We start from the raw sequence: 27515 nt of genomic DNA, 5'->3' as shown, positions 1-27515 counted from the left end.
GGCTGCATCTTTGATCAGTCTTCTCCTTGTATGAGCTGAAAGTTTAGAGGGACGGCCAGGTCTTGGTAGATTTGCAGTGGTCTGATACTCCTTCCATTTCAATATTATCGCTTGCACAGTGCTCCTTGGGATGTTTAAAGCTTGGGAAATCTTTTTGTATCCAAATCCGGCTTTAAACTTCTTCACAACAGTATCTCGGACCTGCCTGGTGTGTTCCTTGTTCTTCATGATGCTCTCTGCGCTTTTAACGGACCTCTGAGACTATCACAGTGCAGGTGCATTTATACGGAGACTTGATTACACACAGGTGGATTGTATTTATCATCATTAGTCATTTAGGTCAACATTGGATCATTCAGAGATCCTCACTGAACTTCTGGAGAGAGTTTGCTGCACTGAAAGTAAAGGGGCTGAATAATTTTGCACGCCCAATTTTTCAGTTTTTTATTTGTTAAACAAGTTTGAAATATCCAATAAATGTCGTTCCACTTCATGATTGTGTCCCACTTGTTGTTGATTCTTCACAAAAAAATACAGTTTTATATCTTTATGTTTGAAGCCTGAAATGTGGCAAAAGGTCGCAAAGTTCAAGGGGGCTGAATACTTTCGCAAGGCACTGTATGTCTTCATCATATGTCTTCATCATATGTCTTCATCATGTCTTCATTATGTCTTCATCATGTCTTCATCATATGTCTTCATCATTATGTCTTCATCTTTATGTCTTCATTGTGTCTTCCTCATGTCTTCATTTTTTGTCTTCATTATATGTCTTCATCATATGCCTTCATCTTGTCTTCATCATGTCTTCATTATGTCTTCATCATATGTCTTCATCATGTCTTCATTATATGTCTTCATCATGTCTTCATTATATGTCTTCATCATGTCTTCATTATGTGTCTTCATCATGTCTTCATTATATGTCTTCATCATGTCTTCATTATGTCTTCATCATGTCTTCATTATATGTCTTCATCATGTCTTCATTATATGTCTTCATCATGTCTTCATTATGTCTTCATCATGTCTTCATTATATGTCTTCATCATGTCTTCATTATGTCTTCATCATGTCTTCATTATGTCTTCATCATGTCTTCATTATGTCTTCATCATGTCTTCATTATATGTCTTCATCATATGTCTTCATCATGTCTTCATTATGTCTTCATCATGTCTTCATTATGTCTTCATCATGTCTTCATTATGTCTTCATCATGTCTTCATTATGTCTTCATCATGTCTTCATTATATGTCTTCATCATATGTCTTCATCATGTCTTCATTATGTCTTCATCATGTCTTCATTATGTCTTCATCATGTCTTCATTATGTCTTCATCATGTCTTCATTATGTCTTCATCATGTCTTCATTATATGTCTTCATCATATGTCTTCATCATGTCTTCATTATGTCTTCATCATGTCTTCATTATGTCTTCATCATGTCTTCATTATATTTCTTCATCATAGTCTTCATCATAGTCTTCATCATGTCTTCATTATATGTCTTCATCATAAATCTTCATCATGTCTTCATTATGTCTTCATCATGTCTTCATTATGTCTTCATCATGTCTTCATTATATGTCTTCATCATATGTCTTCATCATGTCTTCATCATGTCTTCATCATGTCTTCATTATATGTCTTCATCATAGTCTTCATCATAGTCTTCATCATGTCTTCCTTATATGTCTTCATCATAAATCTTCATCATGTCTTCATTATGTCTTCATCATGTCTTCATTATGTCTTCATCATGTCTTCATTATATGTCTTCATCATATGTCTTCATCATGTCTTCATCATGTCTTCATCATGTCTTCCTTATGTGTCTTCATCATGTTTTCATCATATGTCTTCATCGTATGTCTTCATCATCTTTTCATTCTCAGGTGTCGGCTAGTCCAGCCACAGATTTTATCAGCTTAAATTATCTTTCTTTTATTATACATGTCAAGTATTTTAGAGTGCTTGCTGTCTTTCTGCAATTTGATCAAACTGAATCTGTTGCTTCCTAGACAGACAGAGCTTTTCTGTTAGAGAAAACATTTTTGTTTGCCATTTATAGAGAGAGAATAAATTAAGCAGTGTGTGGAAATTCTTTGGAAACAGAGTTTTCCTCACAGTATTTCCATATTATGCTTTTGAGATTTTGAGTAAAACGGTTTGGCTCTGTAGAAGATGCTATTAAATCTGTTAATTGGATGTACGACTAGTTCAAATTCAAATTACTTTTGGAATGGTCTCTTATGTCATAACAAACATTTGGTTTAAACTAACAACAGCTGTAGTACACTGATATAGTAATAAAATGGTGTTTTGTTCTTGTGGTCAAAGTGGATATCTGAGATCCCACAGGATGTGATATGTGACCAGGCTTTGGAATTGACTCAGAAACACCACTCTAGAATGGAAAAACATGATTCTAATCGATCTTGATCGTGTTACCAAAGAGGTGGTAAAAACCAGCTAACCGCTAAACGCAGTAGTGTTTCTTGAGGATGTGTCATCACAGTCTACTGCAGGAGTCTGAACAAGGGAAGATAGATTATGTCATGTATACTGTACATTCCTATTGACTGAATGTGGAGCATGTGGAGGAGTCGTTAATTAGAAGGCAATTCTAATTACAGTACAAGTAGAAGGTGTCAGACATACAGGGGGCGGCTGGCTTGTTCTTCCTCAGAGCTGGTGTCTCTGTGTCGTGATACACCTCCAGTTTGATGAGCTGAAGGATCCACACCATCATGCCCTGCTTTCATCTACTTGCAGTATCTCTTAACAGACTTCGTGTTTCGAGGACGCACCACTATTTTAAGTAGGTTGACTGGAGTGCAGTGGAGCTAGTTGGCTGGTCAGGGAGGGAGGGGGAGGGAGGGGGTAAAGAGAACGTGAGAGATGGAGAGATGAAGAGAGATATGTAGAGGGGGATGGAGGGGGGGAGGGAGGGGGAGAGGGATAAAGAGAGCGAGAGAGATGGAGAGATGAAGAGAGATATGTAGAGGGGGATGGAGGGGAGGGAGGGAGGGGGAGAGGGATAAAGAGAGCGAGAGAGATGGAGACATGAAGAGATATGTAGAGGGGGATGGAGGGGGGGGGGAGTTCCTGTTTTAATATTCATGTCTGTTCTTGATATTTATAGAAGTCCCTGCTGCCCTTACACAGTATCTGAAGTTCAGCAGGAGAAAATGATTAGTACTGCTTGTTACGGGACTGTTTGTGTGTCAAAAGGATAAAAGAGAGCAAGTTTAAAATCTCACATATTGCCTGGACTAATATAGACAATTCATGTAAATAGATTCATAGAATAGTAAGAACGCAAGAACTGAAAGGGAAACTATATTTCTGTAATGATCTGAGAATTGAGATGAAATTGAGTTTAAATAGTATGAGATGTAAGACATGGAAATTGAAATAGTTTCACAGGGAAGAATATGAACGTGAGAGGTCAGATGTTACTGTATGAAGAGGAGTGCTGAGAGGACAAATGGTATTGCTGTAATGGTCTGAGAATTGAGAAATGAAATTATGAACAAGTGACTACATTTTGAGTCTCAAATGGTTTGAAAATAGAGCAAGATATAAGACATAGAAGAAATGCAAATAAATCGCAGAGGAAGATGACAGGTCACTGCATTTATGTAATGGTCAGAGAATTGAAATGGAATTGTGGCCAATTGACAGTGTAAGTCTCAAGTCCAGACGGGCTAAGTGCTGCCGTGCCCTAAGCAAGACACTTAACCAAGGCTATTGACAACTGAAACAGATAGCATGGGAAGTCAACACAGCTGTGTGTCTCATATCAAACCATCTTCAGCCAATGGGATAACTGATCTGATTGGGATTTGAGTAATTATCCAAGTGTGCTACAACTGTTTGGATGTGTTTCAGTCATTCCCCCATCATTACAATCACTGACCTGTGCATCTTATGCTACTGATATGTATGTTATTAAAACAAGACAGATTGTATGGTATGAAGCATCTCTCTTCTGTTTATCACTGTTTCATTGACTTCTCCCAACAGATAACAGTGAGTCAGATAACAGTGAGTCAGATAACAGTGAGTCAGATAACAGTGAGTCAGATAACAGGGAATCAGACAACAGTGAGTCAGATAACAGTGAGTCAGATAACAGTGAGTCAGATAATCATGGTTTCATTGACTTCTCCCATCAGATAACAGTGAGTCAGATAACAGTGAGTCAGATAACAGTGAGTCAGATAACAGTGAGTCAGATAACAGATGTTAATTTACAGTGCACAGTGCATATATACAGTATGTCTTCCCTATCTTCTTGTAGGCAATGGTCTGTGCATGTATGTTGCATCTTGATAACTTTTAGCATGTGTGTTAATGTAGACACTAACAGTGCACCTCTACAGTATCAATCCATATGTTCATTTGATAAAAGACAATCAAACTGAACTGCAGGTGGAAGGAAAGAGTGGTGTCTGTGTCTATGGTTACGTGGCCCATTCTAATGAGTACTTTCTTCTGAAGGGGTGTGTATGCTGCCTCACTATTCCTTTACATGTAGATCATGTTTTCCTGCCGTAGTTTATTACTATGGATGGCTTTTGAACCAGGTCTTTTCGTGTTTTATAATGTGTGTTGCCACCATATAAACGTGTAATTAGGTCTGTGACGAAGGTGACTAGCTCATAAAGCTGGTTGAGAGAATGCCAAGAGTTTGCAAAGCTATCATCAAGATAAAGGGTGACTACTTTGAAGAATATAAAATATGAAATATATTTTGATTTGTTTAACACTATTTTGGTTACTACATGATTCCATAGGTGTTATTTCATAGTTTTGATATCTTCACTATTATTCTACAATGTAGAAAGAAGTACAAAAAATAAGTAGGTGAGTCCAAACTTTTGACTGGTACTGTAGCAACAGGGATGTATGGTAACAACAGGGATGTATGGTAACAACAGGGACGTATGGTAACAACAGGGACGTATGGTAACAACAGGGACGTATGGTAACAACAGGGACGTATGGTAACAACAGGGACGTATGGTAACAACATGGACGTATGGTAACAACAGGGACGTATGGTAACAACAGGGACGTATGGTAACAACAGGGACGTATGGTAACAACATGGACGTATGATAACAACAGGGACGTATGATAACAACAGGGACGTATGGTAACAACATGGACGTATGGTAACAACAGGGACGTATGGTAACAACATGGACGTATGGTAACAACAGGGACGTATGGTAACAACATGGACGTATGGTAACAACAGGGATGTATGGTAATAACAGGGATGTATGGTAACAACAGGGATGTATGGTAACAACAGGGATGTATGGTAACAACAGGGACGTATGGTAGTAACAGGGACGTATGGTAACAACAGGGACGTATGGTAGTAACAGGGACGTATGGTAACAACAGGGACGTATGGTAACAACAGGGACGTATGGTAGTAACAGGGACGTATGGTAGTAACAGGGACGTATGGTAGTAACAGGGACGTATGGTAACAACAGGGACGTATGGTAGTAACAGGGACGTATGGTAACAACAGGGATGTATGGTAGTAACAGGGACGTATGGTAACAACAGGGACGTATGGTAACAACAGGGACGTATGGTAACAACATGGACGTATGGTAGTAACAGGGATGTATGGTAACAACAGGGACGTATGGTAGTAACAGGGACGTATGGTAGTAACAGGGACGTATGGTAGTAACAGGGACGTATGGTAGTAACAGGGATGTATGGTAACAACAGGGACGTATGGTAACAACAGGGACGTATGGTAGTAACAGGGACGTATGGTAGTAACAGGGACGTATGGTAACAACAGGGACGTATGGTAGTAACAGGGACATATGGTAACAACAGGGACGTATGGTAACAACAGGGACGTATGGTAGTAACAGGGATGTATGGTAACAACAGGGACGTATGGTAACAACAGGGACGTATGGTAGTAACAGGGATGTATGGTAACAACAGGGACAAATGGTAGTAACAGGGACGTATGGTAGTAACAGGGACGTATGGTAACAACATGGACGTATGGTAACAACAGGGACGTATGGTAACAACAGGGACGTATGGTAACAACAGGGACGTATGGTAACAACATGGACGCATGGTAACAACAGGGACGTATGGTAACAACATGGACGTATGGTAACAACATGGACGTATGGTAACAACAGGGACGTATGGTAACAACATGGACGTATGGTAACAACAGGGACGTATGGTAACAACAGGGACGTATGGTAACAACAGGGACGTATGGTAACAACAGGGACGTATGGTAACAACAGGGATGTATGGTAACAACAGGGACGTATGGTAGTAACAGGGACGTATGGTAACAACAGGGACGCATGGTAGTAACAGGGACGTATGGTAGTAACAGGGACGTATGGTAGTAACAGGGACGTATGGTAGTAACAGGGATGTATGGTAACAACAGGGACGTATGGTAGTAACAGGGAGGTATGGTAACAACAGGGACGTATGGTAACAACAGGGACCAATGGTAGTAGCAGGGACGTATGGTAGTAACAGGGACGTATGGTAGTAACAGGGACATATGGTAACAACAGGGACGTATGGTAACAACAGGGACGTATGGTAGTAACAGGGACGTATGGTAGTAACAGGGACGTATGGTAGTAACAGGGACGTATGGTAACAACAGGGACGTATGGTAACAACAGGGACGTATGGTAGTAACAGGGACGTATGGTAGTAACAGGGACGTATGGTAACAACAGGGACGTATGGTAGTAACAGGGACGTATGGTAACAACAGGGACGTATGGTAACAACAGGGACGTATGGTAACAACAGGGACGTATGGTAGTAACAGGGATGTATGGTAACAACAGGGAAGTATGGTAACAACAGGGACGTATGGTAGTAACAGGGACGTATGGTAGTAACAGGGACGTATGGTAACAACAGGGATGTATGGTAACAACAGGGCCGTATGGTAACAACAGGGACGTATGGTAACAACAGGGACGTATGGTAACAACAGGGACGTATGGTAACAACAGGGACGTATGGTAACAACAGGAACGTATGGTAATGCAGAGCAAGGGGAACAACTACTCCAAGTCTCAGACCGAGTGAGGTCACCGATTTGAAACGCTATTAGCGCGCACCCCGCTAACTAGCTTGCCATTTCACATCGGTTACACCAGCCTAATTTCGGGAGTTGATAGGCTTGAATTCATAAACGTCTCAATGCTCGAAGCACGGCGAGGAGCTGCTGGCAAACGCATGAAAGTGATGTTTGAATGAATGCTTATGAGCCTGCTGCTGCCTACCACTGCTCAGTCAGACTGCTCTATCAAATATCAAATCATATACTTAATTATAACATAATAACACACAGAAGTACAAGCCTTTGATCATTGATATGGTTGATTCCAGAAACTATCATTTAGAAAACAAAACCTTTTTTCTTTCAGTGAAATACTGAACCGTTCCATATTTTATCTAACGGGTGGCATCCCTAAGTCTAAATATTGCTGTTACATTGCACAACCTTCAATGTTATGTCATAATTATGTACAATTCTGGCATATTAATTGCGGTTTTGGTAAGGAATAAATGGACTTCACCCAGTTCGCAATGAGCCAGGCGGCCCAAACTGCTGCATATACCCTGACTGCTTGCACGGAACGTAAGAGAAGTGACACAATTTCCCTAATTATAAGAAATTCATGTTAGCAGGCAATATTAACTAAATATGCAGGTTTAAAAATATATACTTGTTTATTGATTTTAAAGAAAGGCATTGATGTTTATGGTTAGGTTTGGTGCAACGACAGTGCTAAATCATCACCCGTTTGGCGAAGTATTCTGTGAATCAATGTGAAATTAACAGGAACCGCATCGATTATATGCAGCGCAGGACACACTAGATAAACTAATAATATCAACCATGTGTGTCGTGGAAATGTCCTGTATTTACCAAATCATGTGAGCAAACCACACACAAGTCAGAGTTATCATAAAGTCCATCTTTAATTATATGAGCTCCATCACAACCCTGTGACTCTCTGATCAATTCAGTGTCTATCAATGAATTCTCTGAGAGTCCCTTACACATTGCAACTGAGATCCTTTATAGCAAAGACACACATAGCCAGACAGCATTGGCCATAATTTATCGTTCAGCTTTGTCTCCTAAACTATGTTATTTTCCCAAACTCAGAACCATAAAACAAATCCTCACATCAACAGGCATATATCAAATCCACCCCTCCTTGACAAGATCACAGAGACACATTGACTGGCACACAGACATTGTGGAGCCAAGAGATCCACGCTTGACCTCTCCCCTCTCTGCGGCCCAAGTAACTTAGTCCTGACAGAGAACAGATGACTGCAACCCCGCCACAGTATTATACAAAAATAACATTCTGATGACAAGTAACTTACAAACATATGATGAATATAAAACATCTTACCTATGTTACCAACTAATTCTGATTATTCCCCAACATGTGTAGTTAACTAGTGATTATGTTAAGATTGATTGTTTTTTATAAGATAAGTTTAATGCTAGCTAGCAACTTACCTTGGCTTCTTGCTGCCCTCGTGTAACAGGTAGTCAGCCTGCCATGCAGGCTCCTCGTGGAGTGCAATGTAAGGCAGGTGGTTAGAGCGTTGGACTAGTAAACGGAAGGTTGCAAAAACGAATCCCCAAGCTGACAAGGTAAAAATATGTTGTTCTGCCCCTGAACAAGGCAGTTAACCCCATCGTTCCTTGGCCTTCATTGAAAACAAGAATGTGTTCTTAACTGACTTGCCTCGTTAAATAAAGGTGTAAAAAAAAAAACTGCCAAATCGGTGTCCAAAAATACAGATTTCCGATTGTTATGAAAACTTGAAATCGTCCCTAATTAATCGGCCATTAATCGACTTCTCCTCTATATACCTGTGTCTTAGTGCCTCTGTGTCTCTATGTACCTGTGTCTGTGTCTCTATGTACCTGTGTCTGTGTCTCTATGTACCTGTGTCTGTGTTTCTATGTACCTGTGTCTTGGTGTCTCTATGTACCTGTGTATCAGTGTATCTGTGTCTCTATGTACCTGTGTCTGTGTCTCTATGTACCTGTGTCTGTGTCTCTATGTACCTGTGTCTTAGTGTCTCTGTGTCTCTATGTACCTGTGTATCAGTGTATCTGTGTCTCTATGTACCTCTGTCTTAGTGTCTCTGTATCTCTATGTACCTGTGTCTCAGTGTCTCTATGTACCTGTGTCTCAGTGTCTCTATGTACCTGTGTCTCAGTGTCTCTATGTACCTGTGTATCTGTGTAATTGTGTTTCTGTTTCTCTATTTACTTGTGTCTCTGTGTCTCTATGTACCTGTGTCTCAGTGTCTCTATGTACCTGTGTCTCAGTGTCTCTATGTACCTGTGTATCTGTGTAATTGTGTTTCTGTTTCTCTATTTACTTGTGTCTCTGTGTCTCTATGTACCTGTGTCTCAGTGTCTCTATGTACCTGTGTCTCTGTGTCTCTGTGTCTCTATGTACCTGTGTCTCTGTGTTTCAGTGTCTCTGTATCTCTATATACCTGTGTCTCTGTGTCTCTATGTACCTGCGTCTCTGTGTCTCTATGTACCTGTGTCTTAGTGTCTCTGTGTCTCTATGTACCTGCATCTCTGTGTCTCTATGTACCTGTGTACCTGTGTCTCAATGTCTCTGTGTCTCTGTGTACCTGTGTCTCAGTGTCTCTGTGTCTCTATGTACCTGTGTCTCAGTGTCTCTGTATCTCTATGTACCTGTGTCTCTGTGTACCTGTGTCTCAGTGTCTCTGTGTACCTGTATCTCAGTGTCTCTGTGTCTCTATGTACCTGTGTCTCAGTGTCTCTGTGTCTCTGTGTACCTGTGTCTCAGTGTCTCTGTGTCTCTATGTACCTGTGCCTCAGTGTCCCTGTGTCTCTATGTACCTGTGTCTCAGTGTCTCTGTGTCTCTATGTACCTGTGTCTCTATGTACCTGTGTCTCTATGTACCTGTGTCTCTATGTACCTGTGTCTCAGTGCCTCTGTGTCTCTATGTACCTGTGTCTTAGTGTCTCTGTGTCTCTATGTACCTGTGTCTTAGTGTCTCTGTGTCTCTATGTACCTGTGCCTCGGTGTCTCTATGTACCTGTGCCTCAGTGTCCCTGTGTCTCTATGTACCTGTGTATCAGTGTTTCTGTGTCTCTATGTACCTGTGTCTCAGTGTCTCTATGTCTCTATGTACCTGTGTCTCTATGTACCTGTGTCTCTATGTACCTGTGTCTCTATGTACCTGTGTCTTAGTGTCTCTATGTCTCTATGTACCTGTGTCTCAGTGTCTCTGTGTCTCTATGTACCTGTGTCTTAGTGTCTCTATGTCTCTAAGTACCTGTGCCTCGGTGTCTCTATGTACCTGTGCCTCTGTGTCTCTATGTACATGTGTATCCATGCTGTGATATTGATTATGTCAACATGCCTCTTGGACCTAGACTTGGCGCTCCGGCACCGCTTGCCGTGCGGTAGCAGAGGAAGCAGTCTATGACTAGGGTGGCTGGAGTCTTTGACAATTTTTAGGGCCTTCCTCTGACACCGCCTGACATAGAGGTCCTGGATAGCAGGAAGCTTGGCCCCGGTCCCTCTTTCTTTGCTGGGTGTTTCTATTGTGAGCATGTGTGTGTAGTGTGTACGAGTGGTTCCTGGCCTTTACAGCACCTATACAGTTATTGGTTCACCACATGAGAGTGGAGTGTACGTTTCCTGCCTGGAGGCAGTCTCCATGTGGTAAAGAAATAGAGGGAGGGAGGGAGGGAGGGAGGGAGGGAGGGAGGGAGGGAGGGAGGGAGGGAGGGAGAGAGAGAGAGAGAGAGGAAGGCCAAAAGGAGAGGAGGATTGGACAGCAGGTTAAGCTACACATCTCTTAGTATGCAGACCCTCCCTCTCTCTCTCTCTCTGCTTCCCACAGGATAAGGCTCTAGTAATTGCTCTCCTCCTTTTCTCTCCTCTTCATACCTTCCTCTCCTCCCTGTTAATCTTGTCAGAAGGCTCCAAGGGCCCTGCAGGAGTTTACAGCCCTTTATCGCTGTCATTAGGGGAGGCAACCACACATCAAATAGATCTCTTTCACCCTCACTTTAGATTCATCTACATCTATTCATGATAGAGAAGTCAAAGTTAGCTCTCCTTTCATTTATAACCTCCCAGACACACCCCAATATTCAGTTTATGGGCCTTTATTAATGTACTTGCTTTACATTAACGTCAAAGTGTTTCATTAGATTGCGTAGACCAGTGTTTCCCAACTCCAGCCCTTGTCTACCCCCAACAGAACACATTTTTGTTGTAGCCCGGACAAAAAAACTTGATTCAACCTGTCAAGGGCTTGATAATTAGTAGACAAGTAGAATCAGGTGTGCTTGTCAGGGGCTACAACAAAAATATGTAATGTTGGGTGTACAGGAGGACCGTATAAAATTAAATATATATTTTAAAGTGACAAGCTTGTCAAGTATGAATGAATTGCACCACAGGGGTGATCCATAAGTCACAGTCACTACACTGTTCCTTTTTACTTATTCATGAAATTATTGAATAGGAGAGTTCAATCTGGAATATATGGAATAGCTGAGGGACCAATGAGGGTGCAGGATATAAATATTTAGAACCTCTGGTCTGTGGTGATGTCACACACAGGAAGTGGTGGGTAGGGAGGGGCTTTCTACAGCTAGAATCTACAGTCTATGTGATATGTTTAGAAATAGCATTATGAGGAGAATATGATCTAATGTTGACTCAAATGATTAATGAGCATTCCTACTTCCTACATGATTAAAGCTACACTGCTATGTACAGTATCTAAGTTGCTGGGGGATATTGTACTATAGGCCTACTAAGGGGTTGGCTGGGTGCTTTGTGAATTGCATCATGGGAGAAGAAGTAAACTATAATTATGCTCGAAGCAGCAATGTAAAATAACTAATTTGGTTGGAGGAGCCTTCGCAGTTTAGAGGCATACATAATTTAAGGGTCTTTTAAAATCCTCCATGATAATGATATCACCATAACTACGTAGCTATCAGAGCTTCAAATGGAAGTTGGTGTGGCTTTAACCTCAGCTGCACATCACACATTTCAACAGTCAGGCAGCAGTCTTCTCCAGCCAGACAGACAATGGTGTTGAAATAGATTGCGTGCCTCATGTCACATCACACATTTCAACAGTCAGGCAGCAGTCTTCTCCAGCCAGACAGACAATGGTGTTGAAACAGATTGCGTGCCTCAGAATTTCTGCTTGGTTATCTTCAGAGTCATATCAACACAATATTCACTCTCTAATAGATAGTTCCAAATTACCATGGTTACTCTACATCTCCTTGTTGTCATGACAGTAATTGGCCACTGTGGGTAATATAGGAGACTATAAAGGGGTCAATTATGATTGATGTTTTTTACACTAAACCCAATCCAGGAAAGGGATCATTATGATTGTTTTTTGTTTTTTTACACTAAACCCATTTTACACTAAAACCATTTTTTCATGTTACATGTGATGAAGTATCCTGTTTTACCTGTTTGCCTTCACTCTGCTGCTGCTCTCCAGGGTCCATAAGTTCTATGGTAAATGTACTGACTGTCTCTCTCTCCAGGGTTCATGAGTTCTATAGTAGATGTACTGACTGTCTCTGTTTCTCTCTCCAGGGTTCATGAGTTCTATAGTAGATGTACTGACTGTCTCTGTGTCTCTCTCCAGAGTTCAGGTGGAGTTCTATGGTAAATGTACTGACTGTCTCTGTTTCTCTCTCCAGGGTTCAGGTGAAGTTCTATGGTAAATGTACTGACTCTGTCTCTCTCTCCAGGGTTCATGAGTTCTATGGTAAATGTACTGACTGTCTCTGTGTCTCTCTCCAGGGTTCATGAGTTCTATAGTAGATGTACTGACTGTCTCTGTGTCTCTCTCCAGAGTTCAGGTGGAGTTCTATGGTAAATGTACTGACTGTCTCTGTTTCTCTCTCCAGGGTTCAGGTGAAGTTCTATGGTAAATGTACTGACTGTCTCTGTTTCTCTCTCCAGGGTTCATGAGTTCTATGGTAAATGTACTGACTCTGTCTCTCTCTCCAGGGTTCATGAGTTCTATGGTAAATGTACTGACTGTCTCTGTGTCTCTCTCCAGGGTTCAGGTGGAGTTCTATGGTAAATGTACTGACTGTCTCTGTCTCCAGGGTTCATGAGTTCTATGGTAAATGTACTGACTTTCTCTCTCTCCAGGGTTCATGAGTTCTATGGTAAATTAACTGACTGTCTCGGTTTCTCTCTCAAGGGTTCAGGTGGACTTCTATGGTAAATGTACTGACTATCTCTGTTTTTCTCTCCAGAGTTCATGAGTTCTATGGTAGATGTACTGACTCTCTCTGTTTCTCTCTCCGGGGTTCAGGTGGAGTTCTATGGTAGATGTACTGACTGTCTCTGTTTCTCTCTCCAGGGTTCATGAGTTCTATGGTAAATGTACTGACTCTGTCTCTCTCTCCAGGGTTCATGAGTTCTATGGTAAATGTACTGACTGTCTCTGTGTCTCTCTCCAGAGTTCAGGTGGAGTTCTATGGTAAATGTACTGACTGTCTCTGTTTCTCTCTCCAGGGTTCAGGTGAAGTTCTATGGTAAATGTACTGACTGTCTCTGTTTCTCTCTCCAGGGTTCATGAGTTCTATGGTAAATGTACTGACTCTGTCTCTCTCTCCAGGGTTCATGAGTTCTATGGTAAATGTACTGACTGTCTCTGTGTCTCTCTCCAGGGTTCAGGTGGAGTTCTATGGTAAATGTACTGACTGTCTCTGTCTCCAGGGTTCATGAGTTCTATGGTAAATGTACTGACTTTCTCTCTCTCCAGGGTTCATGAGTTCTATGGTAAATTAACTGACTGTCTCGGTTTCTCTCTCAAGGGTTCAGGTGGACTTCTATGGTAAATGTACTGACTATCTCTGTTTTTCTCTCCAGGTTTCATGAGTTCTATGGTAGATGTACTGACTCTCTCTGTTTCTCTCTCCGGGGTTCAGGTGGAGTTCTATGGTAAATGTACTGACTGTCTCGGTTTCTCTCTCAAGGGTTCAGGTGGACTTCTATGGTAAATGTACTGACTATCTCTGTTTTTCTCTCCAGGGTTCATGAGTTCTATGGTAGATGTACTGACTCTCTCTGTTTCTCTCTCCAGGGTTCATGAGTTCTATGGTAAATGTACTGACTCTCTCTGTTTCTCTCTCCAGGGTTCATGAGTTCTATGGTAGATGTACTGACTCTCTGTTTCTCTCTCCGGGGTTCAGGTGGAGTTCTATGGTAAATGTACTGACTGTCTCGGTTTCTCTCTCAAGGGTTCAGGTGGAGTTCTATGGTAGATGTACTGACTGTCTCTGTTTCTCTCTCCAGGGTTCATGAGTTCTATGGTAAATGTACTGACTCTGTCTCTCTCTCCAGGGTTCATGAGTTCTATGGTAAATGTACTGACTGTCTCTGTGTCTCTCTCCAGAGTTCAGGTGGAGTTCTATGGTAAATGTACTGACTGTCTCTGTTTCTCTCTCCAGGGTTCAGGTGAAGTTCTATGGTAAATGTACTGACTGTCTCTGTTTCTCTCTCCAGGGTTCATGAGTTCTATGGTAAATGTACTGACTCTGTCTCTCTCTCCAGGGTTCATGAGTTCTATGGTAAATGTACTGACTGTCTCTGTGTCTCTCTCCAGGGTTCAGGTGGAGTTCTATGGTAAATGTACTGACTGTCTCTGTCTCCAGGGTTCATGAGTTCTATGGTAAATGTACTGACTTTCTCTCTCTCCAGGGTTCATGAGTTCTATGGTAAATTAACTGACTGTCTCGGTTTCTCTCTCAAGGGTTCAGGTGGACTTCTATGGTAAATGTACTGACTATCTCTGTTTTTCTCTCCAGGTTTCATGAGTTCTATGGTAGATGTACTGACTCTCTCTGTTTCTCTCTCCGGGGTTCAGGTGGAGTTCTATGGTAAATGTACTGACTGTCTCGGTTTCTCTCTCAAGGGTTCAGGTGGACTTCTATGGTAAATGTACTGACTATCTCTGTTTTTCTCTCCAGGGTTCATGAGTTCTATGGTAGATGTACTGACTCTCTCTGTTTCTCTCTCCAGGGTTCATGAGTTCTATGGTAAATGTACTGACTCTCTCTGTTTCTCTCTCCAGGGTTCATGAGTTCTATGGTAGATGTACTGACTCTCTCTGTTTCTCTCTCCGGGGTTCAGGTGGAGTTCTATGGTAAATGTACTGACTGTCTCGGTTTCTCTCTCCAGGGTTCATGAGTTCTATGGTAAATGTACTGACTGTCTCGGTTTCTCTCTCAAGGGTTCAGGTGGACTTCTATGGTAAATGTACTGACTGTCTCTGTTTCTCTCTCCAGGGTTCATGAGTTCTATGGTAGATGTACTGACTCTCTCTGTTTCTCTCTCCGGGGTTCAGGTGGAGATCTATGGTAAATGTACTGACTGTCTCTGTTTCTCTCTCCAGGGTTCGTGAGTTCTATGGTAGATGTACTGACTGTCTCTGTCTCTCTCTCCGGGGTTCATGAGTTCTATGGTAAATGTACTGACTGTCTCTGTTTCTCTCTCCAGGGTTCATGAGTTCTATGGTAGATGTACTGACTGTCTCTGTTTCTCTCTCCGGGGTTCATGAGTTCTATGGTAGATGTACTGACTGTCTCTGTCTCTCTCCAGTGTTCAGGTGGAGTTATATGGTAGATGTACTGACTGTCTCTGTTTCTCTCTCCCGGGTTCAGGTGGAGTTCTATGGTAGATGTACTGACTGTCTCTGTCTCTCTCCAGGGTCCATGTGTTCTATGGTAGATGTACTGACTGTCTCTGTCTCTCTCCAGGGTTCATGGGTTCTATGGTTGATGTACTGACTGTCTCTCTCTCCAGGGTTCAGGTGGAGTTCTATGGAAGATGTACTGACTGTCTCTGTCTCTCTCCAGGGTTCATGTGTTCTATGGTAAATGTACTGACTGTCTCTCTCTCCAGGGTTCAGGTGGAGTTCTATGTGAATGAAAACACCTTCAAGGAGAGGCTCAAGCTGTTCTTCATCAAAAACCAAAGGTCAAGTAAGTAGAGCACAGAGAAGTTTGGACTTTATTACTGTCTCATGTAAGACAACAGACCTAGGAAGTCATAAAGATCCTCCTAATGCAGGGTAATACTGTAACGTAAGTCATTAAGGTCTATTGCAGATCCAATTTCAGCTCCAGTCTGGGTCTTTAATTAGTTGTCTTGACGCATGGTGCTGTGTCTCAGGTCTGCACACCATGTTGCTGTGAAGAGGACAATGCTTTAGGTATTTTGTTAACTGATAGGGTATTATCATTTCTTATTAGGACTTAAGGCATGGATACAGCCAGGGTGGGATTTCTCCTGCATTCTGAAAAAGACATTGGAACTGTACAACTTGCCACCCACAATGCATCATGTCTACAGTCTCTCTGTATGTTTATAAATATGTGTGTGTGCCTGTGTGTGTTTGTGTGCTGTGTGTTTGTACATGTGTGTATTTGTGTGTGTGCGTGCATGTTTTTGTGTTTTTACATGCATGTGTGTGTGTGTGCGTGGGTGTTTTTGTGTTTTTACATGTGTGTGTGTGTGCGTGCGTGCGTGCATGTGTAATGGCTGCAGTATGTTGTTAGTGCTTCCTATGTGCTTGTCAATATCTCTGAACAACTTCCCATCAGTTACAGAGAAAACATTAGGGCCAAATAGAAAGGCCAACCCAAATCTATAGAGCTTCCTGCTGAGTCAGATTGTTTTGGCCCCTGTACAATACAAACTCATTGTGAAGCATTTGATGTGGGTGTTTTTCTTGCAACTGTGTCACTGCTGTGTTAATACTGCAAAGAGATGAAATGGGAGGCTTGGTTGATTGAAACATGAACAGTGTTTAAGGCAGCTGGCGCCACCCTCTGACTGACATGTGTATCTGCAGTCAGGTAAGTTGTGTGGGTGATGATTTGCCTGTGTGTGTGTGTGTGTGTGTGTGTGTGTGTGTGTGTGTGCAAGGCTTTACTGACAGCATGTCGTGTTATTGGGTCTTAATCCTTATATATCACAATAAGCCGTCCTCTATTCCACTGCTATATATACCTGCCACAACATCCAGCATCTCCCCCCACAGGGTGTCATATCGTTGTGGATCTGACACATAGCTGTTCACTGCACAACTGAATGCATTCAACCAAAATAGGTCTTCCGTATTTAACCCAAGCCCTCTGTATCAGAGACATCAGTTGTGATGGTCTGCCAGACCAGCATGAAGCCTGATAGTCACGGCTCTGTGCATAGCCAGATATAGTCACTTTAGACCTGACAGAGTACCAACACAGCCTGGACAACACCATGACACTTAAACAGGTAGGGTTGTGGTATAGAGAGATGTCCAGTAGGGTAGAGACACCAGTTCTGAGGAGAGATGTCTGGTGTAGGGTAGAGACATCAGTTCTGAGGAGAGATTTCCAGTAGGGTAGAGACACCAGTTCTGAGGAGAGATGTCTGGTGTAGGGTAGAGACATCAGTTCTGAGGAGAGATTTCCAGTAGGGTAGAGACACCAGTTCTGAGGAGAGATGTCTGGTGTAGGGTAGAGACATCAGTTCTGAGGAGAGATGTCCAGTAGGGTAGAGACACCAGTTCTGAGGAGAGATGTCCAGTAGGGTAGAGACACCAGTTCTGAGGAGAGATGTCTGGTGTAGGGTAGAGACACCAGTTCTGAGGAGAGATGTCCAGTAGGGTAGAGACACCAGTTCTGTGGAGAGATGTCCAGTAGGGTAGAGACATCAGTTCTGAGGAGAGATGTCCAGTAGGGTAGAGACACTAGTTCTGACGAGAGATTTCCAGTAGGGTAGAGACACCAGTTCTGAGGAGAGATGTCTGGTGTAGGGTAGAGACATCAGTTCTGACGAGAGATTTCCAGTAGGGTAGAGACACCAGTTCTGAGGAGAGATGTCTGGTGTAGGGTAGAGACATCAGTTCTGAGGAGAGATGTCCAGTAGGGTAGAGACACCAGTTCTGAGGAGAGATGTCCAGTAGGGTAGAGACACCAGTTCTGAGGAGAGATGTCCAGTAGGGTAGATACACCAGTTCTGAGGAGAGATGTCCAGTAGGGTAGAGACATCAGTTCTGAGGAGAGATGTCCAGTAGGGTAGAGACATCAGTTCTGAGGAGAGATGTCCAGTAGGGTAAAGACATCAGTTCTGAGGAGAGATGTCTTGTGTAGGGTAGAGACACCAGTTCTGTGGAGAGATGTCCAGTAGGGTAGAGACACCAGTTCTGTGGAGAGATGTCCAGTAGGGTAGAGACATCAGTTCTGAGGAGAGATGTCCAGTAGGGTAGAGACACCAGTTCTGAGGAGAGATGTCTGGTGTAGGGTAGAGACATCAGTTCTGAGGAGAGATGTCCAGTAGGGTAGAGACATCAGTTCTGAGGCGAGATGTCCAGTAGGGTAGAGACATCAGTTCTGAGGAGAGATGTCCAGTAGGGTAGAGACACCAGTTCTGAGGAGAGATGTCCAGTAGGGTAGAGACACCAGTTCTGTGGAGAGATGTCCAGTAGGGTAGAGACATCAGTTCTGAGGAGAGATGTCCAGTAGGGTAGAGACACCAGTTCTGAGGAGAGATGTCCAGTAGGGTAGAGACAACAGTTCTGAGGAGAGATGTCCAGTAGGGTAGAGACACCAGTTCTGAGGAGAGATGTCTGGTGTAGGGTAGAGACATCAGTTCTGAGGAGAGGTGTCCAGTAGGGTAGAGACATCAGTTCTGAGGAGAGATTTCCAGTAGGGTAGAGACACCAGTTCTGCGGAGAGATGTCTGGTGTAGGGTAGAGACATCAGTTCTGAGGAGAGATCTCTGGTGTAGGGTAGAGACATCAGTTCTGAGGAGAGATGTCCAGTAGGGTAGAGACACCAGTTCTGAGGAGAGATGTCCAGTAGGGTAGAGACACCAGTTCTGTGGAGAGATGTCCAGTAGGGTAGAGACATCAGTTCTGAGGAGAGATGTCTGGTGTAGGGTAGAGACATCAGTTCTGAGGAGAGATGTCTGGTGTAGGGTAGAGACACCAGTTCTGAGGAGAGATGTCCAGTAGGGTAGAGACACCAGTTATGTGGAGAGATGTCCAGTAGGGTAGAGACACCAGTTCTGAGGAGAGATGTCCAGTAGGGTAGAGACACCAGTTCTGAGGAGAGATTTCCAGTAGGGTAGAGACACCAGTTCTGTGGAGAGATGTCCAGTAGGGTAGAGACATCAGTTCTGAGGAGAGATGTCCAGTAGGGTAGAGACACCAGTTCTGAGGAGAGATGTCTGGTGTAGGGTAGAGACACCAGTTCTGAGGAGAGATGTCCAGTAGGGTAGAGACACCAGTTCTGAGGAGAGATGTCCAGTAGGGTAGAGACACCAGTTCTGAGGAGAGATGTCCAGTAGGGTAGAGACACCAATTCTGTGGAGAGATGTCCAGTAGGGTAGAGACATCAGTTCTGAGGAGAGATGTCCAGTAGGGTAGAGACACCAGTTCTGAGGAGAGATGTCCAGTAGGGTAGAGACACCAGTTCTGAGGAGAGATGTCCAGTAGGGTAGAGACACCAGTTCTGAGGAGAGATGTCCAGTAGGGTAGAGACACCAGGTCTGTGGAGAGATGTCTGGTGTAGGGTAGAGACACCAGTTCTGTGGAGAGATGTCTGGTGTAGGGTAGAGACACCAGTTCTGAGGAGATGTCCAGTAGGGTAGAGACACCAGTTCTGAGGAGAGATGTCTGGTGTAGGGTAGAGACACCAGTTCTGAGGAGAGATGTCCAGTAGGGTAGAGACACCAGTTCTGAGGAGAGATGTCCAGTAGGGTAGAGACACCAGTTCTGAGGAGAGATGTCCAGTAGGGTAGAGACAGCAATTCTGTGGAGAGATGTCCAGTAGGGTAGAGACATCAGTCGTGAGGAGAGATGTCCAGTAGGGTAGAGACATCAGTTCTGAGGAGAGATGTCCAGTAGGGTAGAGACACCAGTTCTGAGGAGAGATGTCCAGTAGGGTAGAGACACCAGTTCTGAGGAGAGATGTCCAGTAGGGTAGAGACATCAGTTCTGAGGAGAGATGTCCAGTAGGGTAGAGACATCAGTTCTGAGGAGAGATGTCCAGTAGGGTAAAGACATCAGTTCTGAGGAGAGATGTCTGGTGTAGGGTAGAGACACCAGTTCTGTGGAGAGATGTCCAGTAGGGTAGAGACAACAGTTCTGAGGAGAGATGTCCAGTAGGGTAGAGACACCAGTTCTGAGGAGAGATGTCTGGTGTAGGGTAGAGACATCAGTTCTGAGGAGAGATGTCCAGTAGGGTAGAGACATCAGTTCTGAGGCGAGATGTCCAGTAGGGTAGAGACATCAGTTCTGAGGAGAGATGTCCAGTAGGGTAGAGACACCAGTTCTGAGGAGAGATGTCCAGTAGGGTAGAGACACCAGTTCTGTGGAGAGATGTCCAGTAGGGTAGAGACATCAGTTCTGAGGAGAGATGTCCAGTAGGGTAGAGACACCAGTTCTGAGGAGAGATGTCCAGTAGGGTAGAGACAACAGTTCTGAGGAGAGATGTCCAGTAGGGTAGAGACACCAGTTCTGAGGAGAGATGTCTGGTGTAGGGTAGAGACATCAGTTCTGAGGAGAGGTGTCCAGTAGGGTAGAGACATCAGTTCTGAGGAGAGATTTCCAGTAGGGTAGAGACACCAGTTCTGCGGAGAGATGTCTGGTGTAGGGTAGAGACATCAGTTCTGAGGAGAGATGTCTGGTGTAGGGTAGAGACATCAGTTCTGAGGAGAGATGTCCAGTAGGGTAGAGACACCAGTTCTGAGGAGAGATGTCCAGTAGGGTAGAGACACCAGTTCTGTGGAGAGATGTCCAGTAGGGTAGAGACATCAGTTCTGAGGAGAGATGTCTGGTGTAGGGTAGAGACATCAGTTCTGAGGAGAGATGTCTGGTGTAGGGTAGAGACACCAGTTCTGAGGAGAGATGTCCAGTAGGGTAGAGACACCAGTTATGTGGAGAGATGTCCAGTAGGGTAGAGACACCAGTTCTGAGGAGAGATGTCCAGTAGGGTAGAGACACCAGTTCTGAGGAGAGATTTCCAGTAGGGTAGAGACACCAGTTCTGTGGAGAGATGTCCAGTAGGGTAGAGACATCAGTTCTGAGGAGAGATGTCCAGTAGGGTAGAGACACCAGTTCTGAGGAGAGATGTCTGGTGTAGGGTAGAGACACCAGTTCTGAGGAGAGATGTCCAGTAGGGTAGAGACACCAGTTCTGAGGAGAGATGTCCAGTAGGGTAGAGACACCAGTTCTGAGGAGAGATGTCCAGTAGGGTAGAGACACCAATTCTGTGGAGAGATGTCCAGTAGGGTAGAGACATCAGTTCTGAGGAGAGATGTCCAGTAGGGTAGAGACACCAGTTCTGAGGAGAGATGTCCAGTAGGGTAGAGACACCAGTTCTGAGGAGAGATGTCCAGTAGGGTAGAGACACCAGTTCTGAGGAGAGATGTCCAGTAGGGTAGAGACACCAGGTCTGTGGAGAGATGTCTGGTGTAGGGTAGAGACACCAGTTCTGTGGAGAGATGTCTGGTGTAGGGTAGAGACACCAGTTCTGAGGAGATGTCCAGTAGGGTAGAGACACCAGTTCTGAGGAGAGATGTCTGGTGTAGGGTAGAGACACCAGTTCTGAGGAGAGATGTCCAGTAGGGTAGAGACACCAGTTCTGAGGAGAGATGTCCAGTAGGGTAGAGACACCAGTTCTGAGGAGAGATGTCCAGTAGGGTAGAGACAGCAATTCTGTGGAGAGATGTCCAGTAGGGTAGAGACATCAGTCGTGAGGAGAGATGTCCAGTAGGGTAGAGACATCAGTTCTGAGGAGAGATGTCCAGTAGGGTAGAGACACCAGTTCTGAGGAGAGATGTCCAGTAGGGTAGAGACACCAGTTCTGAGGAGAGATGTCCAGTAGGGTAGAGACATCAGTTCTGAGGAGAGATGTCCAGTAGGGTAGAGACATCAGTTCTGAGGAGAGATGTCCAGTAGGGTAAAGACATCAGTTCTGAGGAGAGATGTCTGGTGTAGGGTAGAGACACCAGTTCTGTGGAGAGATGTCCAGTAGGGTAGAGACAACAGTTCTGAGGAGAGATGTCCAGTAGGGTAGAGACACCAGTTCTGAGGAGAGATGTCTGGTGTAGGGTAGAGACATCAGTTCTGAGGAGAGATGTCCAGTAGGGTAGAGACATCAGTTCTGAGGAGAGATTTCCAGTAGGGTAGAGACACCAGTTCTGCGGAGAGATGTCTGGTGTAGGGTAGAGACATCAGTTCTGAGGAGAGATGTCTGGTGTAGGGTAGAGACATCAGTTCTGAGGAGAGATGTCCAGTAGGGTAGAGACACCAGTTCTGAGGAGAGATGTCCAGTAGGGTAGAGACACCAGTTCTGTGGAGAGATGTCCAGTAGGGTAGAGACATCAGTTCTGAGGAGAGATGTCTGGTGTAGGGTAGAGACATCAGTTCTGAGGAGAGATGTCTGGTGTAGGGTAGAGACACCAGTTCTGAGGAGAGATGTCCAGTAGGGTAGAGACACCAGTTATGTGGAGAGATGTCCAGTAGGGTAGAGACACCAGTTCTGAGTAGAGATGTCCAGTAGGGTAGAGACACCAGTTCTGAGGAGAGATTTCCAGTAGGGTAGAGACACCAGTTCTGTGGAGAGATGTCCAGTAGGGTAGAGACATCAGTTCTGAGGAGAGATGTCCAGTAGGGTAGAGACACCAGGTCTGTGGAGAGATGTCTGGTGTAGGGTAGAGACACCAGTTCTGTGGAGAGATGTCTGGTGTAGGGTAGAGACACCAGTTCTGAGGAGAGATGTCCAGTAGGGTAGAGACACCAGTTCTGAGGAGAGATGTCTGGTGTAGGGTAGAGACACCAGTTCTGAGGAGAGATGTCCAGTAGGGTAGAGACACCAGTTCTGAGGAGAGATGTCCAGTAGGGTAGAGACACCAGTTCTGAGGAGAGATGTCCAGTAGGGTAGAGACACCAATTCTGTGGAGAGATGTCCAGTAGGGTAGAGACATCAGTTCTGAGGAGAGATGTCCAGTAGGGTAGAGACACCAGTTCTGAGGAGAGATGTCCAGTAGGGTAGAGACACCAGTTCTGAGGAGAGATGTCCAGTAGGGTAGAGACACCAGTTCTGAGGAGAGATGTCCAGTAGGGTAGAGACACCAGTTCTGAGGAGAGATGTCCAGTAGGGTAGAGACACCAGTTCTGAGGAGAGATGTCCAGTAGGGTAGAGACATCAGTTCTGAGGAGAGATGTCTGGTGTAGGGTAGAGACACCAGTTCTGAGGAGAGATGTCCAGCAGGGTAGAGACATCAGTTCTGAGGAGAGATGTCTGGTGTAGGGTAGAGACTCCAGTTCTGAGGAGAGATTTCCAGTAGGGTAGAGACACCAGTTCTGAGGAGAGATGTCTGGTGTAGGGTAGAGACACCAGTTCTGAGGAGAGATGTCCAGTAGGGTAGAGACACCAGTTCTTTGGAGAGATGTCCAGTAGGGTTGAGACACCAGTTCTGAGGAGAGATGTCTGGTGTAGGGTAGAGACACCAGTTCTGAGGAGAGATTTCCAGTAGGGTAGAGACACCAGTTCTGTGGAGAGATGTCCAGTAGGGTAGAGACATCAGTTCTGAGGAGAGATGTCCAGTAGGGTAGAGACACCAGTTCTGAGGAGAGATGTCCAGTAGGGTAGAGACACCAGTTCTGTGGAGAGATGTCTGGTGTAGGGTAGAGACACCAGTTCTGAGGAGAGATGTCCAGTAGGGTAGAGACACCAGTTCTGTGGAGAGATGTCCAGTAGGGTAGAGACAACAGTTCTGAGGAGAGATGTCCAGTAGGGTAGAGACACCAGTTCTGAGGAGAGATGTCCAGTAGGGTAGAGACACCAGTTCTGTGGAGAGATGTCCAGTAGGGTAGAGACACCAGTTCTGAGGAGAGATGTCTGGTGTAGGGTAGAGACACCAGTTCTGAGGAGAGATGTCTGGTGTAGGGTAGAGACATCAGTTCTGAGGAGAGATGTCCAGTAGGGTAGAGACACCAGTTCTGAGGAGAGATGTCTGGTGTAGGGTAGAGACACCAGTTCTGAGGAGAGATGTCTGGTGTAGGGTAGAGACACCAGTTCTGAGGAGAGATGTCTGGTGTAGGGTAGAGACATCAGTTCTGAGGAGAGATGTCCAGTAGGGTAGAGACACCAGTTCTGAGGAGAGATGTCCAGTAGGGTAGAGACACCAGTTCTGAGGAGAGATGTCCAGTAGGGTAGAGACACCAGTTCTGAGGAGAGATGTCTGGTGTAGGGTAGAGACACCAGTTCTGAGGAGAGATGTCCAGTAGGGTAGAGACACCAGTTCTGAGGAGAGACGTCCAGTAGTACCTGTCGGACTCACTAGCCAGCTCATTTCATTGGTCTGCGATAAGTTCAGTTTCTGGGCAGTTAAAAACAAACTTTCTAGACATTCCCATACCAATGTGTCTTGCATTACAAAAACATGACTGTAAACATTAGCCAGATTTACTCATATGAGCCTGATTAAACAGATTCGTTTTTCAATATAAATCAGCACAAATTCAGTTACTCTTTTCTTTTCCATGGTATGTTGTTCCTTCCCATAAGCTTTATTTGACCTTTGTCAACTATAATTGTTCAATTCCCTCTTCAATTCCCTCTGGGAAACAGGTTAAGATTTACTCCCAATGCAATTACTTAGTAAATCTGGCCTTTAGTGTTCTCTATTGCATTTGTTTCCATGTAGGCCTGAGGATCCGTCTGTTTAACTTCTCCTTGAAGCTGTTGACGTGTGCCCTATATGTCCTCAGAGTGTCTCTGGATGATCCCGAACAGGTCACTGGTGTATGGTGAGTAACTGCTAATTTAACCTCCTGATGAAGTCCTGTTATTTCATTTATTACTAGTGACCGTAGCATTTGTTAAACTGTGATTTCTAATTTTGGTGTTTGAGATTGAGGGCAGAATAAGTGCATCAGCATCTCGTATTAGAATATAGACAATAATATGGAAATGACCAAATTCTCCTCTGATATAATGATATATACTGAACAAAAATTTAAACGCAATATGAAACAATTTCAATGATTTTACTGAGTTACAGTTCATATAAGGAAATCGGTCAACTGAAATAAATTAATTAGGCCCTAATCTATGGATTTCACATGATTGGGGAGGGGCACAGCCGGGGGTGTGCCCCAATCAGAATGAGTTTTGAGGGCTTTATTACAGACAGAAATACTCCTCAGCACCCACCATCCCCCTCCTCAGACGATCCCACAGGTAAAGAAGCCAGATGTGGAAGTCCTAGGCTGGCATGGTTACACGTGGTCTGTGGTTGTGAGACCAGTCGGATGTACTGCCAAATTCTCTAAATTATGTTAGAGGTGGCTTATTGTAGAGCAATTATCATTCTCTGGCAACAGCTCTGTTATTGCACGCTCCCTCAAAACTTGAGACATCTGTGCCATTGTGTTGTATGACAAAACTGCACATTTTAATGTCCCCAGTTCACAAGGTGCACCTGTGTAATGATCACGCTGTTTAATCAGCGTCTTGATGTGCCACACCTGTGGATGGATTACCTTAACAAAGGAAAAATGCTCACTAACAGGAATGTAAACAAATGTGTGCACAACATTTTAGAGAAATATGCTTTTTGTGCCTATAGAATATTTCTGGGTTATTTTATTGTAGCTCATGAAACATGGGACCAACACTTTACATGTTGCGTTTATATTTTTGTTCAGTAGTCAGATCAATTCTAAAAAAGATGGCATCTATTCAGGTATTGTGTGATTCAGAGAATCTACCTCTAACTTTTACCCAAAGTTGAAAATAAAATTGTATTTGGCCAAGATAAGATAGATCCAGAGTTTGGAATTCATTTGTATCTGTCTGAGACACAAAGGGCTTTAAATAGCAGCAGCGATGGTCTCTCTCAGTGTAGTGAAATGGAAGCAGCATATGGTCTTTATGGTATACACTGCTGCCGGCAACTCTTAAAGAAACCGTCCCTCTGCCTCCCGTCCGTCACCATGGCAACATGCAGAGTGAGTGAAGGTGCCTATTAGCCACAGGATAAATATTTCACCACACATTCTGTCTGAACGACTTCCCTTTGCTATGGCTTTCCTCTGCAGTGTGAACTGTCAGAACCGAACAAGCACCACAGCAGAATCTACAGAAAGCACCGAAATCAACTGGTGAGTTGTGAGGGTCTAACATTGACGTGCTGTCCCGGGCTTCGAATGTGTTTCTGATTGTGTTCATCTCATAGCTATCAGGTGGTGTTTGAAATGAGTCTTGCCTAACCCATACAGTGTAATTCATCATCAATAACACTGTTTTGTCTTCTGAAAGGGAGTTGTTCATCTCATTTGCTATCTTGTGTTATTTGGAATCATCTTTGTCAATGAATCAATATATAGAGTATAATCAATGTATAGAGTATAATCATTGTTTTGTCTTGTGAAAGGGAGTTGATTTTCTGGGTGAACAGAAGGGTACCTGTGTGGGCGATACAGGTAAAGGAATACTGACATTCACTAACACTGCTTTGGTAATACAGTACTGGATTCTCAAGTATTCCATTCAACAGTAGCCACAATGGGTCAAACTCACAAGTGAACATTTCATTGACAATCTCCCCCTTCCCCTGTGACCAATACATTAGAAAAACAAGAAATATTTTACAACAGAAAACACTTTACAGCACATATTTTCCCCAGTGATGTGTACTGTAGATTGCCTGAGAGGTTATGTGACCAGATTGCAGCCCTGGTAATGTGTGTACCTCCACTCTGCTCTGCTCCAGGTGATCGTGGCCTTAATCAGTTTCCTGGAAGCCATGCTCCTTACATATCTCAGCTACAAAGTAAGACACCTCAGCTCTACTCCTTTCACACTGATCGCCGCCACAAAGGAAGTTTCATTCATTCTATCAGGCAGAGTCGTGTGGCGTGTCTGCGTGAGATTGCAATTAATTGGCGAATTTTCTGGCATGTGTTTTAACCGCGAGCCTCTGCTCTAGCCTGAGCCAGAAGAACAGGTCATTAATACACTTTACAAATGAATAAAAAATGAGGTGTCCGTCCTACTTTTTTCTTTAAATTGGGCTCTTTCCTTAAATAACTCATTAGTGCTGCAGTGCTACTTCCCTTTCTTTGATCAATTAGGCTGTTTTACTTGTACTTTAGGAAGACAAATAACAGTGTGTTTTTTGTTTTGCTTCGTTTTGGCAGATGGCTTCAATTCCCAAATTGTTTTAACGAATCCTGTCATTGTGTTCTCGCCTGTCTGGAGCGTCAGATGGGCGGGATTAGCAGAATTAGTTCCATTGTGCCAGGCACACTTAGAACCGAGGTCTGATTATTCAAAAATATTGACCTCGTTTTTGGTGGATTCGTTTCATATCACTA

At 43.9% G+C, this 27515-nt stretch overlaps 1 protein-coding gene across 12 annotated transcripts in view; it reads left to right on the top strand.

Moving 5' to 3' along the window:
• LOC110536366 (potassium channel subfamily T member 1) overlaps nt 1-27515 on the top strand; it is a 134094-nt gene that overhangs the window by 65000 nt on the left and 41579 nt on the right. For all 12 annotated transcript variants that reach the window (XM_036936281.1, XM_036936280.1, XM_036936272.1 and 9 more), the window contains 5 exons: nt 16040-16119; nt 24842-24944; nt 26238-26300; nt 26573-26621; nt 26912-26971. In XM_036936281.1, coding sequence (XP_036792176.1) covers nt 16040-16119; nt 24842-24944; nt 26238-26300; nt 26573-26621; nt 26912-26971 — 355 coding nt within the window. The remainder of the gene's footprint in view (nt 1-16039; nt 16120-24841; nt 24945-26237; nt 26301-26572; nt 26622-26911; nt 26972-27515) is intronic.

Source organism: Oncorhynchus mykiss, chromosome 11 (assembly GCF_013265735.2).
Source record: "Oncorhynchus mykiss isolate Arlee chromosome 11, USDA_OmykA_1.1, whole genome shotgun sequence".
Taxonomy (NCBI): domain Eukaryota; kingdom Metazoa; phylum Chordata; class Actinopteri; order Salmoniformes; family Salmonidae; genus Oncorhynchus; species Oncorhynchus mykiss.
This window is presented reverse-complemented; position numbering and strand designations above follow the sequence as displayed.